The sequence below is a fragment of the Hoplias malabaricus genome, chromosome 13, assembly GCF_029633855.1.
Source record: "Hoplias malabaricus isolate fHopMal1 chromosome 13, fHopMal1.hap1, whole genome shotgun sequence".
Classification (NCBI taxonomy): Eukaryota; Metazoa; Chordata; class Actinopteri; order Characiformes; family Erythrinidae; genus Hoplias; species Hoplias malabaricus.
Genome location: NC_089812.1, coordinates 37,200,595 through 37,215,438, shown reverse-complemented (window position 1 = coordinate 37,215,438; position 14,844 = coordinate 37,200,595). Strand labels below are relative to the sequence as shown.

At 39.8% G+C, this 14,844-nt stretch overlaps 1 protein-coding gene across 2 annotated transcripts in view; it reads right to left on the bottom strand.

The window, feature by feature from the left end:
- The window catches only part of recql5 (RecQ helicase-like 5), a 37,606-nt gene that overhangs the window by 22,296 nt on the left and 466 nt on the right, over positions 1-14,844 (bottom strand). The window contains exons 2-9 of one of the 2 annotated variants that reach the window (XM_066642362.1): positions 14,451-14,692; positions 13,921-14,121; positions 11,778-11,899; positions 10,432-10,947; positions 8,486-8,582; positions 8,280-8,391; positions 7,912-8,074; positions 5,880-5,962 (exon numbers count right to left, since the gene is read on the bottom strand). In XM_066642362.1, the coding sequence (XP_066498459.1) occupies positions 5,880-5,962; positions 7,912-8,074; positions 8,280-8,391; positions 8,486-8,582; positions 10,432-10,947; positions 11,778-11,899; positions 13,921-14,098 (1,271 nt within the window). In that variant the 5' untranslated portion in view covers positions 14,099-14,121; positions 14,451-14,692. Of the gene's footprint in view, positions 1-5,879; positions 5,963-7,911; positions 8,075-8,279; positions 8,392-8,485; positions 8,583-10,431; positions 10,948-11,777; positions 11,900-13,920; positions 14,122-14,450; positions 14,693-14,844 lie in introns of those variants that run through there. The other variant, XM_066642360.1, reaches the window with a different exon arrangement.

The following is a 14,844-nucleotide window of genomic DNA, read 5'->3' as shown; positions in this document are numbered from 1 at the left end:
GAAAAGGTAAATATAGGACAGGTGTTTTGTACCAAGACTGTGTATATTGTTTGAGACTACTGCACTATAGTTAAAGACCATAAATAATTCTGAATCACAAAACGTGGACTTTGATTAATCAGAACACCCACATAACACTCGTTAAGAACATTGGACTCACAGTGCACCAACATCCAGAGACTTCAAAGGGCTCATTTCCATGCTGCAACTCTTAGAAATACAGTGATCCCTCCAAATACTCGTTAAATACATAATAAATATCTTTCCTCTACGTTGCGGAAATTCATTTTGCATGGGTGGTCTTGGAATGCATCCCCCACGAAAAACGAATTTCCATGAAGTAGAGGAAAGATATTTTTTTTATGTATTTAACGAGTATTTGGACTTTTAAAACCCTCACTGTGCTGTTAACAACACACCCTTGTCGTTCTATAATGTTTTTCAGCTGGAACTACATGTGATATCCTACCAGTTTCTTTAATAGAGTCATTCCTAAGCTGTGATTTAGCATCAGTAAATTTCACTCGGATGTGGACGTGAACACCACATGTACTGTACGTAAGAAACACTTAGAAATGATATATTTTGTCACCTACAGCCCCAGTCTAATACATGGAAATAATAAAAAAAAATACTTATAATTTACACACCATAAGAAAATGACATTTTTAGGCACCTAGGCTATTCATCTTTCATGGTTTTCCTAGATTTTCCCTCAATTACCGCGATAAAGCGGCCATAAGACCCCTTGAAAAAACACGTGAAGTAGCAAATCCACGAAAGGTGAACCGCGAAGTAGCGAGGGATTACTGTATCAGTAATGCATGGGGCATTAACAAACAGTGTGCAGCTCACATCAGTTCAGGGACCCACTGCACTGACGTTAACTCTGTCTCTTTGATTGTCAGCAGTTGTTACCATCTAAAGAGAATGGACACCAAACAAGAAACACTTGACATGCTTCAGAAGATCTGGATCAAGTTGCAGGGTCTCCCTCAAGGAAACGCTTATGAGATAGGGGGCTTCCTCATCATCCTCCTCTTTATCTGTAAGCATATGCCATAACTGCCGTAATATCAGGAAGTAGCCGTTGTGTTGTGTGTTGGCAGTGAATGAACGTGTAATTCTGTTTAAAAAGTAGATGACAGACTACGTCGTCCACATAATCTAAAATTAAGGAGATATTCAGTTTAGTTACAAGGTTTCATAAAGATAAAGACGCATTCCAACGAAACCACAAAGGAGCACTGTTTACACGATCTATAATTAAACATGCGATTCTAAACCAGTCATTAGCACTATTTTCAGAAACAAAGTTAAAGTATCCCTCTCAGAAAAGGCTACGTAAAAGGCCCCGGGCCCCAACCTGAGTCTGCATCATAGAAAAATAAATACATTTTTTTCTGTAGAAACTTCACATTAAATGTTCGCTAATTAATCATTAATTATCTAATGAATCATTTGCTCAGTAGTTAACTCTTAATTAGCGGTTAATTAGTAATTGATTAATTTACTAAGCTTTAATAATTAGGTGAACTGGTAATTAATGCTTAGTAACAGCTAATGAAGAGTTTACTACTGAGCAAATAATGGGAAATTAATAATTATTCATTCCATAATTAAACATTAATTAGCAAACATTAATGTAGTGTTAGCAAGTAATTAAATGAAGATACATTAGCACAGTAGCTCAGAGTCTCCTAAGTAATCTGCTCTTTTACAACATAAAAGAATCATCCAATATTTCATTGAAATACTGTTAAATATTAAATTGCCTGATGCTTAACATTAAGCACAACCCTGATATGTTTGTAATATAAACTGCTTCTTGCATTACTTCTGTTTATTTCCTTTATAAACTACTTGTGTTAGTAAAAAATACAAGTTTCGGGTTTTTTGCAAATAAAAATTAATATTAATCTTAAATGTATGCTACAGAATAAACATTTACCCATAAAATTATCAATATGTATTTATACAGTAATACATTTTAATATTAGTTACAAGCCCTATCTCCAGCCCGCTTTAAGCTGGGAGGGTGGGCCAACCCATGGAATGATTGACAGTGGGTGGGGGTGAGGGGTAGTGGGAGAGGCGAGGTTTGGACTGAGCTGCTATGAATAAGAGCTGAGAGGTAACCAGCATCAGAAATGTGGTTATATTCAGTATATAAGCAGTGATATAAATGTACTCAGATTTGTTCTGTGGCAGACCTGATGTCAGCCAAATTTAGACTTCCCTACTACAGTCCAATATAAGAAAGTATGTGAAAATGTAAAATGAAATAGCTTTAAAACTCCTCTCCATTGGAACAGCCTTTGCACACATCACAGCATTTTACAAAATTGCAGGGAAGTGCCAACTGGACAGATTGGAAAGTGTCAGCCTGTGATTTTTCTCTCTGTTCTCCAACACTCAGGATGTGAAATAACAGTCATTGTGGGTGTAAAGAGCAGGCTGCCCCTGTTCTTCAGAAGAATCTTCTATACTTGACAAGCGCTCTTTCACCTGTTTAAGACGTTTAAAAACCAGGAGTAATTTGGATTGTTCTCTCACTCCTTGAAGTGAAAGCTGACTCTCCAGAACGAGACGGCTCATAATAAGTACCACTGTTAGCAGGCCACCGTTTCTGATTGAACTTCTTATGTCAATGTCCAAATTAATTCCGATCATCGTTGATATCTATTGATAAATATATTTCTCAAGCATCATTAAAAAAACTTTTCTTACCAACCGAACACACCAGCATCATCCTTTTTAAGTCACATATAATTGTCTATTTGATAATAATAACAGCCAATATATCTGAGATATGTTTAACGTTAGCTGGTACATCTTGTCCACACTGATTTAAATGGTTTATTTCTCTTTCAGTGACGTTTCTGAGCATGGTGGTCTTTTCCTGTGCCCAATGCTGCTGTAGCTGTGGAAGAAGGCCCAGAAATAGAGACTCTGTCATCTGAACCATCACCACAGAGACAATCAGGCCAATTTAGGCTTCCTTTAAAATATGGAGAACTACCAGCGATAGAGGGAGAGAAGGAAGGATGGTGAAGAGAAGACATGGGACTGAATTACAGCAGTGATTTTGGATTTTTCAGTGTTTCACCAAAAATGACAGAAAACTGCCTGCATAGAGGAAGAGTTTCACTTACAGATGACTGCAAATGCTTCCGTTCAGGCGACATGTTTTGTTGATTTTCTAAGCGAAAACACAATCTAGAAGCACAGTTCTGCACATTTTAATGCACAATGTATGTGTTAAATTTACCATATTATATTAATATAACGTATAATATTAAACTTGGAGAAAAAAATTGAAATTGTGCAAAGCAACATAAGTTTTATGAGGATGTGTTCACTAATGTTAATTAAAAAAAATCCACAAAACATGTCGTTTGAACACAGGTTTCCCAACATGAAAACATATTACACCTCTGTGCACTTCCATATTGTTGAAATCATCATATGCCTAGAGCTTTTGTCTGTCAAGCAGAAAAGTATTTTCCATAGGGGTCATGTCAAGGCTCTTACTGACAACCCTGGATTGCAGTTGACTATTTATTTGAAGATCAACGAAGAATAAGATGATGATAGAGTGGAGTTACACTATTTATCATGAGAAGGAGACCTACGTTCATCGATTGTTCAGTCACATTTTGACATTACGTCACTTTGCTGAGTACTGCCCCCACAATTAATTGTTGAAAAGGCATCTTTTAAACATCATGGGTTCATTTCTGAGGATATGCACAGCTGAGTACTGGGTCATATGGTTGGCTTCTACTCAAAAGACTAGGGTTTTCGGTCCAGGTGAATGCACCAAGCAGAGTCCTTGAGCAAGACGTCTAACATCACATTTACCTACATCTGTAACATTAGAACTGAAATCACTATAAAGAAAATGGGAAATCAATACAAAATACACTAAATGTATGGTGCTTTTCATTGCATGGTACCTACTTGACTCGGCTCAGCGTGGTTCAACGCTCTTTTCCTTGGTTGCTTCTGCCACTACCACAGCTCCCCTGCAAAATGTTGCTGGTGATGTCTCAAAGTCTATAACTATAACGTGAACTGTAAGCTTTGAAAACCACAACAACTGCAGCGGTGACATTGGGCGTTGTTTACTCGCCATGTCTTTGCGTGTTGTATCTGTTTCTTTGGACTGAATTCCACACCCCAGTTCTCAGAGATCAGCAGGGGTTTTTCATTGTTGCATGTCTGGCTTTCAGTGGAGTCTTTTGTCTGCAACAAATCCACGGAACATTTGAACCTTCTCCAAAGACCTCAACATATTTAAAATAGCTGCTTTTGTGAGTTAGATCAAACGTCAAGAGGTGGTTCGAGCGTCTGGTCTGGATGCCTCCTGGACGCCTTCTTGGTGAGGTGTTCCGGGCATGTCCAACGGGGAGGAGGCCCCGGGGCAGACCAAGAACACGCTGGAGAGACTACATGCTTCAACTGGCCTGGGAACACCTCGGTATACCCCCGGAGGAGCTGGAGGCGGTGGCTGGGGAGAGGGAGGTCTGGGCTTCTTTGCTCCGTCTGCTTTCCCCGTGACCCGGACCCGGATAAGCAGTGGATAATGGATGGATGGATGGATCAAACCCAAATGTGACCTCTGCTGTATCTTGGAGATTTTACAGAAGTCTAGCTTGTGCTGGAGGTCTGCATTTCCCTGTGTAGATATATTTTTCTGGATAACCAGCGTTCTGCAAGGTTTAGAAGTCACATTTATGGTGCTTTTCCACTGTGTGAGAACAGCTCGTCAACTCGCTTGCTTTTAGCTTTTCCACTAGCACAGCTCCCTCAGGAAAAGGGAGTCCGTGACTTCGCAAAACCCCATCTCTAACAGAAACCGCAGGCTTTAAAAAACAACAACAACAACAACACTGGCTCTCTGCCCCATTTCTCATTGATGTGTTTTGCTTGTTGTATGTTGTTTTGCTGGAGATTTTTGTTGGCCATCTGCCCAAGGAGAATTCAAACCTCTTTAAAACACCTCGAGATAATTTTTCAAGCTGCCCTTGTGTGTCTGAGTGGTCTCTCTGGCCAATCAGCACTCTGTAGGGTTTACACATCACAATTTATTACTTACCGAGTCGATCCGTATGGGTTCCATGCAGTGGAAAATCACCATTCAGTTCAAAGTCACTATTCAGTTTGCTTGGAGCCAGCAAGTAGCAGGTATTAAAAATGTAACAGTTCCACGTACCAGGCACCAGATTTACACAGTGGAACAGCAAAGAAGTCAAGCCAAGATGATACCATGCAGTGGAAAAGCAATAGCACACAAACACAGTTAACGTAGGACTGTGCCTTAAGAAATTTGATTATAATAAGCATTTCAGTTTTGTGTCAACAAAGTCCCTATCAGCGTTCTCCATTCAGGTCAGACAAATTAATGTGTCATATATTTAGTTTTTGAAGTCATATGTTCTGTATAATCCTGTACATAATGTAATTTGAGGGAACAACAATCACAGTCCTCCACAGAGTTATGTCAGAGAAGGAAACGCTAGAATTCACAGAAACTGACAGTTTCATGAATATTTTTGCCAAAATATAAAGTGCCAAATGCTAAGTGTTAATTCTATGCAAAATGAACTGTAACTAAATCTGATATTTTTTTTAACATCAACTGTAATACCAATGTACGTTAAATATTTATTTATATTATAACCTTTTGGGCTACGTTTCCACAGTGTTATCATTATCAGTATCTTACTTTCAGACATTAACATAACACAGAAATCTTAAAAGACAATGCTGTGGCTGTGGGAGCAACATTTTTACACTTCAGTGAACGATCAATGTGTTTCTTTTTTGATATGTTTTAATAAATATCAAGTTTGTAGATTTTATAAAACTCTTACCCTTCTTGTTCACAGAAGTTCACCATAGCCTCAAAGTCCAGAAGAGGTGCTTTGTCTTGCTCTTTCTGTGAACCTCGCTTCTCCTGAAAGATAAAGCCATCATGGCTCAGATTCCTAATACATTACACTGCCAGCGGCACCCTGACTATGAATCTTCTCTGTCAAGCCCCCTTCATACATATGTGACATGCACTCTGTTCTAAAGCTAATACTGATTGAAAACTGGAGAATTCATTTCCAAGTCATTTTTCTAACACTCAAAATAGCACACTCTACTGATTTTTCAATGTTTCTGTTACTGATGACGTAAACAACGTCATTCAGAGTCGTCACGTAAAATATTCTGTTCTGAAATGTCAAAAAATACACACTACAATCATGAAGGCCCTGCTACACATCTGAATTAAATTTAAATGGGGCAGAACACTACAGGCTGCAGAGCTGTTTTTAACATCCATAGATGACACCCGCTCGGGTAAATACTGAACATCTGGTTTAAAAAAAAAAAGTGTTAAAAGGTGATATTCACTGTTTTAATCAGAAGACACTTTCTTATAAAATTCATAAGATCTTCCCTCACCATTCACTAACTCTCCAGTGTGTTTTCGTGCTTGAAACCAATGTAATGTGTTTACGAAGCGCCGGCATCAGTAAAAGGGTAAACCTCTCTCTCTCTCTCTCTCTCAGAGCTGCAAATTCACAGACCCCACCGTTCTGAACTCTTCTTTGACACTACAATTTTTTTTAAATATGTTACACTTTTTTTTTTTTTATTGTGGCGTTCCGACTGATCCGATCCATGACTCAAAATCCGTGATCTCATCTGAACCAGGAGTTTTGTGATGCGTTACACCACTAGGGGGGGCATGTCTCTAAAATCAGGAGAAGGCTAACGGCAGTGACTCAAAACTAAACAACTCCAGTTACATATGAGTTATTCAAACAATGAATAAAACTTCCAGAAAACTTCCATGTCAGCCACATTCAAACCACAGTCATTTGTAATAGCATTCCATCTGAAAAGACGCAGAGCTTCTGAACATAAACAAACCACAATTATAGATGTTCCCTTTAAGGGACAGTGTGGTGAAAAATGTTACTGTGTTTAACAACAAACAATCAAGAGACAGAATAAGGTCATTTCTATGTGTAGAACTATCACCTTGGAAACCTAGTTTTCACAAAACACAGTTTATAAAAATGGAGTAAAAGTTGAGACACCACACGCAAACAGAGACTAGCCTCGGTTTAAGCAAAGAGCAGATTTCAGATTTGTCTACGCACGTGTTGAACAACTGAACACCAGATCTGAAAATACACTTTCTGAGAAATCACACAAGCAATTTAGTGTCTCTGATTAGTTACATACTTCAGCAGTAACATTCAGATTAATGTCTTATTTCTACACTCTGTGCATTTTGTAGTTCTTTGTAGATGCAATTCTACAGAGGTTCTACAATTCCAGACTGTAGTGCACTTGGTGATCTGCATGCTTTGTTCGCCCAGTGCCAACTCCTGTTTTTGTTAGTTCTCACCTAGGCCATCAGTATGGGTCACAGGAAGCTGTTACCTAGACGTATTGGTTCTAAACTATTCTCAGTCCAGCAGTGACACTGAGGTGCTTAAAAACACCAGCAGCACTGCTTTGTATTTCTCAGTCCTGCAGTTAAATGTATTGCTGTATGTAACGAATGCTCATTGATCAGAACCACACTCTGAAGGAGCTCAAACTCTGTCAGGAACACTGTATTTAAAGAGAAAGTAAACCTTAATTCCTATTATACAGTACCACACTGAACTTTCTCATTCTAAACACTGAACATGATGTTTTTTGATGCTGTGAAAGAGGGTGCACACGATAACTTCTGGTTGAAGCTTGAAACTGGAGTTCATTTAGTTAAATACCTGACATTATTTTCTTGAATCAAAACACAATGAAGAAACAGGGAGTCCCTGGACTTGGAAGTGATGCAGCTGCCTTTTGTTTGTGTTTTATTATTTTATTATTATTTATTATTTTTAAATCGCTTGCCTGTTTGCGGGACACCTCTTTGCGAATGAGGAAGTTGAGCTGGTCTCTGTCTTTGCGAGAGTAATAAATACGGCAAGAAGAGGGAAGGCCGTCACGTCCTGCACGGCCCGATTCCTGATAGTAACTGGCCAAAGACTTAGCCAAGTTCCAGTGTGCTACAAACCTGTAAGACACCAAGATTCAGCATATGTCCATGAATACATTAACACAAGCATAACTTTTATATTGTTTATGCATAAATCTAATCATATCTGACACTGTGATGCTATTGAAGAGTGCAAAATATATCGTCAGTGTTTTTATTGAATAAAGGCACACAGTTTTTAAGTTGGTAGCGTTTATGTTTTAGCTGAAAGATGAATACTAACCTAACATTGGCCTTGTCTACACCCATCCCAAAGCTTATCGTAGCCACAATGACTGGGACTTTCCCTGCCATCCAGTCAGCCTGAGACTCGGAGCGATCCCCTGTTTTCAGCCCTGGTCACAGACACATACAATGCCAAAAAAACCTTCTTAAAATCAACAGCACACCCAGCGGAGAAGACTAAACGAAAACGTTTCACTGTGTAACCTGCATGGTAGGGTTTGGCCATGATCCCGAGCTTAGTCAGTCTGTGAGCCACATCTTCACAGCTCTCTCGTGTGCGGCAGTACACAATTCCACAACCCTGCAACACGGAAAAGAAAAGAAAACTGGAATAAATGAATAAACAAACTTAAACCATTTTTCTAAAGGTTTGTAGACACCCGCTCATTGATTCTGAAACTAAGGGACAGGATATTAAGTGCACACAGGGTGTTGAGTAAAAGCATTGCTCTTCTTGTTAAGCTTTACACAACACAAATGTTGGAAACGTTGCACAAGTACATTCTGGATAACACACGGTCCCCCAAGTCATCACACATACGTTGGATGGAGCTCATTGCTGGGCTGATTCATACCTCTGTTGCTAAACCTGACCCTGGATCTGCTTTATGAATGCCTACACTCTTAATTAGACGCACAACCTGGGTACCTTTTTCACACACAGTGTATAATATTCAGCACTATACACAGAGCAACAGTGATGTGAGTATATAAGCTGTGTGTTTATGCTGGTCACATATTTATAGAGCGAGAAGATATTCCACTTGATCTTTTAAAGGGAACTCGTTATCGCCACCACGTGGTCACAAAACCAAAAGACATTTTAAAGGAGGCATTAGAATCTTCATTAGTGCACAGAGCAATATAAATACACTATAAAAACAAAAACATCCACAAAGGTCTCTTAACAAGGGTTTGATCTAAACCATTCACCTGATCTCAAATTTAATAGATACCCCTTACATTACTGCAAACAGGCACCTTATCACACAGTGGAGAACCAACTCTGAGAGTGTATTATACTGTAGTCAGGAAGGAAGAGGTCTGTGCCCCGGAAAAAAAGAAGAAATATAGGGCAAGTGCACAACTGACATCTGCTAGAAATAAACACAATGTAGAACAACAGTGATCTCTGAGGAATGAGTCGAGTCAGCTCTTTGGCCCCAGACAAAGCCGGTCTTCATTTTTGATGGAAGCAGAAGCTTTAAAAAACATGTTTTATTCATTTTTAAGTGCTGTAGATATAATAACCGTGATCTTGATGTGATTTGTGCCAATGTTGAAAAGAATGGTTCAGAAACAGTAGCAGGACCCTCTCTTCACATTTGAAGAGGCATTTTCAATCCGGAACCAATCATCAAACACCAGAACCTGAGCTCACTAAACAAATTCAGCATTATCAAACTGTGAATCCACTACTAATAAAGATGGAGCCCACTGTTCTAAAATAAAAAACATAATAACATCTAATAAATCATGAAAAACTGGTGAACATTTAAATTATACGTCAGATGTCACGTGGATCTGAGTTTGGAGTTCTGGGTTGAAGCAGATTTTCTCTATTGAAAAAAAGTATGGTGTTTTTGTCCTACTATTAAAATAGGTGTTGTTCCTGTTCTGTGTATAACAATAGTTTGAAAGGTTTTCCAATTGTTTTCTAATAAAAAAAAACAAATGAACACATCCTATACATAGAAGACACATACATTGTACATTTTCACAATAACGTGACAACGTGGCCAAAAGAACCGCGGAGCAGGGTTAAGACCTGGAGTTCACTATTTCAGAAAAATGAGAAAGAGGCAGAGTGCTTTCGCCTCCTTCAACATTCATGACAGAAATGCACTGGAGCAAGGCGCCTAACCCCCAAACCTGTGATGTGTTCTCCCCTTGTGTGAGTGGGTTTCCACCAGGTGTGCCCGTTTCACGCACGATGGCAGGTGGGTTGGGTAGACAGAAATGTCCTTGTACCATGGGTGCCATGACATGTTGGCATTGCGAATCTTTTAACAAACATATAATAGATCAAAAGATCTATTCATTTTGCTCTTAGAGAAATTAAACTTAGAACTAGAGTTCCAAATATAACTGATCAGAGCGTATCATGACCACACGACTTCTAGTTTTCCTAAAAGAGGAGATGGACTGACCTTTTCTGCTGTGCTTCCACCAAGTGCTTCTTTAGCAAAGGCGTGCAGATGAACGTACGGATCCGGCAAAAGCTCTCGAAATATCACGTCATACTTCAGGTTTTTCCGGAACACAGGTGTAGTGAAGGTAAGTGGTGATCGTAGCCTGAGCGAGCGTGCAATGTCCTCCTGCACTCTTTTAGGGGCCGTAGCAGTCAGCGCAATGCAGGGCACACCCGGCAGACGAGAACGCAGCTCACCCAACTTCAGATAATCAGGACGGAAATCATGTCCCCACTGAGACACGCAGTGAGCCTCATCCACCGCCAAACACGACAGCAGCCCCCGTGAACACAGCGAACTCAGACAAGGCTGGAAGGAGGGGGACGCCACCATCTCTGGAGTGATGTAGAGCAATTTGAGTAGAGGACACTCACTCTGGAGGTCGGTGAGAATCTGCTGTCTCTCACCTGAGGTAAGCTTTGAGTTAATAGAACGTGCTGGAATGTTAAGCTGCTTAAGGTGCTCTACTTGATCCTGGAAAAGAACAGAAGAAAAAGGGCATGATGGATAACAGTCACAATTAAAATCTACGACGCTATCATCATCAGGGGTCTGGAGGTTGTGGGTTTGATTCCCACTCCGGGTGACTGTCTGTGAGGAGTGTGGTGTGTTCTCCCTGTGTCTGCGTGGGTATCCTCTGGGTGACTGTCTGTGAGGAGTGTGGTGTGTTCTCCCTGTGTCTGCGTGGGTTTCCTCCGGGTGACTGTCTGAGGAGTGTGGTGTATTCTCCCTGTGTCTGCGTGGGTTTCCTCCGGGTGCTCTGGTTTCCTCCCACAGTCCAAAAACACACGTTGGTAGGTGGATTAGCAACTCAAATGTGTGAGTGTGTGTGACTGTGTGTGTGTGTGTGTCTGTGTTGCCCTGTGAAGGACTGGCGCCCCCTCCAGGGTGTATTCCCGCCTTGCGTCCAATGATTCCAGGTAGGCTCTGGACCCACCGCGACCCTGAACTGGATAAGGGTTACAGATAATGAATGAGTTAGTAGTTCTGTAGGTTACTGTTTTGACAATATCATTGCTCTTGGTAAAACAGCAGAGCAGTATTCCTTTACGTCTGGCTGCAGAAGTATCTTTGGTACTCCAGATATCCGATGGGATATGAAATGAAAACACTGCAACTTACATCATGAAATGTAATGGTGCTGAGGTCAGTAACACTGACAGAAGTATTTCAAATTAATAACATCATCTTATTGACTAAAATATACTGGTATTTCACAGTGTCTACGATAACAGTTGAGTTCTGAATACTGCTTAGTTTAACTGCATTAAAGCATCACGTGCCACTGAAGAGGAAGCGCTCACCTGTATGAGGGCAATGAGAGGAGAGATGACCAGCGTGATGCCTTTGGCCAGCACAGCCGGCAGCTGGTAACATAGAGACTTTCCCGCTCCAGTTGGCATACACACAAACACATCTCTGTCACCTGGGATCAAAAAATAAAATGAAAATCAGTGAGGCTACGCTCCTGCTGCACATTTTAATCGTAGTTATCTCAACAAATGTGTCACAACCCAGGGGCCAGATTTACAGAGGTTACTACCATATATGCATTTAGGTTACAAATAAAAGGTAATCCTAGTGGTCATAGTACTATTCTTGACCTAGAACCTCTCTGTGAATACAGACACATCCTGTATGTATTAATGCACAAAATTATCATTACGTGTTAACCTGCATGTGTCAGCATGTTTTGAACCCAACAGCCTTCTATGGAATGCCACTGGGCTGAAAGCGTTTTGGATTCTCTGTGTTAACACGAAATTATACGCTACACTAAGATATTTATGTTAACGCTTTTCGAACGTGTTAACACTTATTTTCTGTTTGTGTATTTTGACTTTTTCGCTGTGGGGAATCATTATGTTCGTGAATCACGCCACCTACTGGTGTATGGCGTTATTACTGAAACAACATAAAGCCTTCACTTACCAAATACTGGGGAAGAATTCCAGTGTTTAGGGTTCTGAACAATGTCTTTTAGCAGATTTTGTATAAGCATAAATACATTATATTGTTGAACATCTTAAAGCACAACGCATAGCTCAAACACACACATATACACATACATGTTTTTTTTTATTTAGATTTTTCGTTCAATTCCATTTTGAAGGAGATTTAACCTCATGTTTTAATGTATATATTGAAGTAGATATACATAAATAAATAAAACATCAGTAAATGAATTAATGTATTTTTGAACACATTCTACATGTTTTCAGAAAGTGGGGGATCTGGAAATTTAATTTCAATATGGGTTTGTATTGACACTGTAGTGTTTAGCAGTATGCTATTAAAAGAATGTACATAATTTATCAATGTGAATGAATTACGCCTCAGTATGTGTCACACACATAGTGTGAGAGAATAGTGATGCTTGTTTGATATATAATTATGAAAAGCTTTACAGCATTTTATGAAGTTATATAATAATGTGCATGTTTACAAATTGTAATGTATTAAACATTTTTATTGTGAAAAATAAACTTCCAGTAGCCATGGGGAGCAGCTCGCTAGTATTGCCGTCTTCACACTGCTCACGTAGGGCTCAACATAGCCATAGGTCGGCGCTTAGCTCACTATTTTATGAATAATTCAGATGAAACATAGGGGCTACATTCAAAAAGGATTTATGTTTCGTTGTCAGCTACAATGTGTGATGTAAGTCCTATTATGAATATGTAAGTATGCCCGGATTTGAGGCCTCCCATTGGCGGAAACCTTAAAAAGCATGTAAACAGGTTCTTTTTGGCCACATTATCATGACTCAATTTTACGTGTTAGCACGCAAAATTTTAATAACGTGTTAACACGCATATGTTCAGACATTTAGAGCCCAATGCCGTTCCATAGCCTTCCGTGGTGTTAACATGTTTTGAGCCCAACATCCTTCCATACGTCAGGCTGCGAAGGGTTCGCGTAGACGCTTTGCCTGCGGCGTAGGTTCAACGCAGAAGTTTAATTGGGCTTTACGTAAGCTATTTTTAAACATTACATTTTTAGGGAAAGAAATTATAAAAATGTGTGCATTTTCTAAACTGATACGAGTTTATAATTCATGTCTAGATAGGGACTTTAAACAATGTAGACTGGAAAAACAGGTCACAATGAATTTCCTCATTTTTCACTTGTGTAATATCTGACAGCACTCTCTGAAGCAGTTGGACTGAAACTGGGGTGCGTCCCAAAACACACACCAGTGAACTACCCAGAACCAAGTGCACCACCGTTCCAACTCGATCCATTATTACAGTGTATTTAGCGCACGAGAAAGCACCTCTAAATTTACTTAACCGATTTTAAGCAACACAAACTCTGCAGTTTTCAGTCAGTCTAGTGCTGCTGTTCTGACTCGGGACCGGCCGCTGTACCGGTGTGTAATCAGAGCAACATTAAAGAGGAAAACTCCAGACTCATTATTGTTTCTAATCGAAAGCAGTGCTTTACCTTTAACCGCCGCTTTCACCACATCTTCCTGCTGCCTGGACCGAAACTTCTCGAACCCAAAATGGGTTTTTAAAGCTCTTTCTACAACACTCATTTCTGTACAGAGCCAGCAACACAATCCAACTTCATTCAGCTCCGAGACACTGAGCACAGCCGAGCCGTCGCACCGAGATGACATCAGCGCTCCCCTCCACACACCGCCTAGAAATGTACACAACAGCCAAAGACTTCTGAGTTTAACTCTGTACACATTTACTTGTTGTATGCTAATTATAGCCATAAACTAAATTTAGATCCCTTAATTCCTCTAGTAGATGAAAACATTACAGTCAGCTGAGGGTTTAATAAGGTTTATATATATATAATATTTATTTACCCAGAGTTGGGTAAAATGCATCAACTCCAGGTAGGTTAGGTTAGGACCACAAGTACTATTCTTGGGTTGTGACTCAAACGGTTCCCTAATCCCTCATTAGTGTTGTGCTACATAACAGTTTAGTTCATTAAACGTAATCATTTTGTTCACAAACCTGGACGCTGTTGACAGGGGAATTGCTTGACTTCGGGAAATTTGGTTTTTCTGTGTCTGCAAAGTCATGCCTCCACTTCGGCCTTTTTTTACAAACAGATATACTCATTTGATTCATGGAGCTGGGTCCAATGCCACAGAGCTGACCTTGGGTCCTGACGTTCACGTGAAAGGTACTTTGACATCTACGCATTTGTGCAGAATCTGAGGGATGAGGTTCACATGTCCACTCTAGGCACACCTCTGTCATTTGGTTTTTATGTAAGAGAAAAAGAAGGGTGGGCTATTTCAGGGAACTGCATCAAGGTAAATCAGTGAGAAACATAATGCATGTCACCTGTAATAATTTCATTTTAATTTGTTCAATAAGTAATTGCAGTTTTGTATGAATTGCA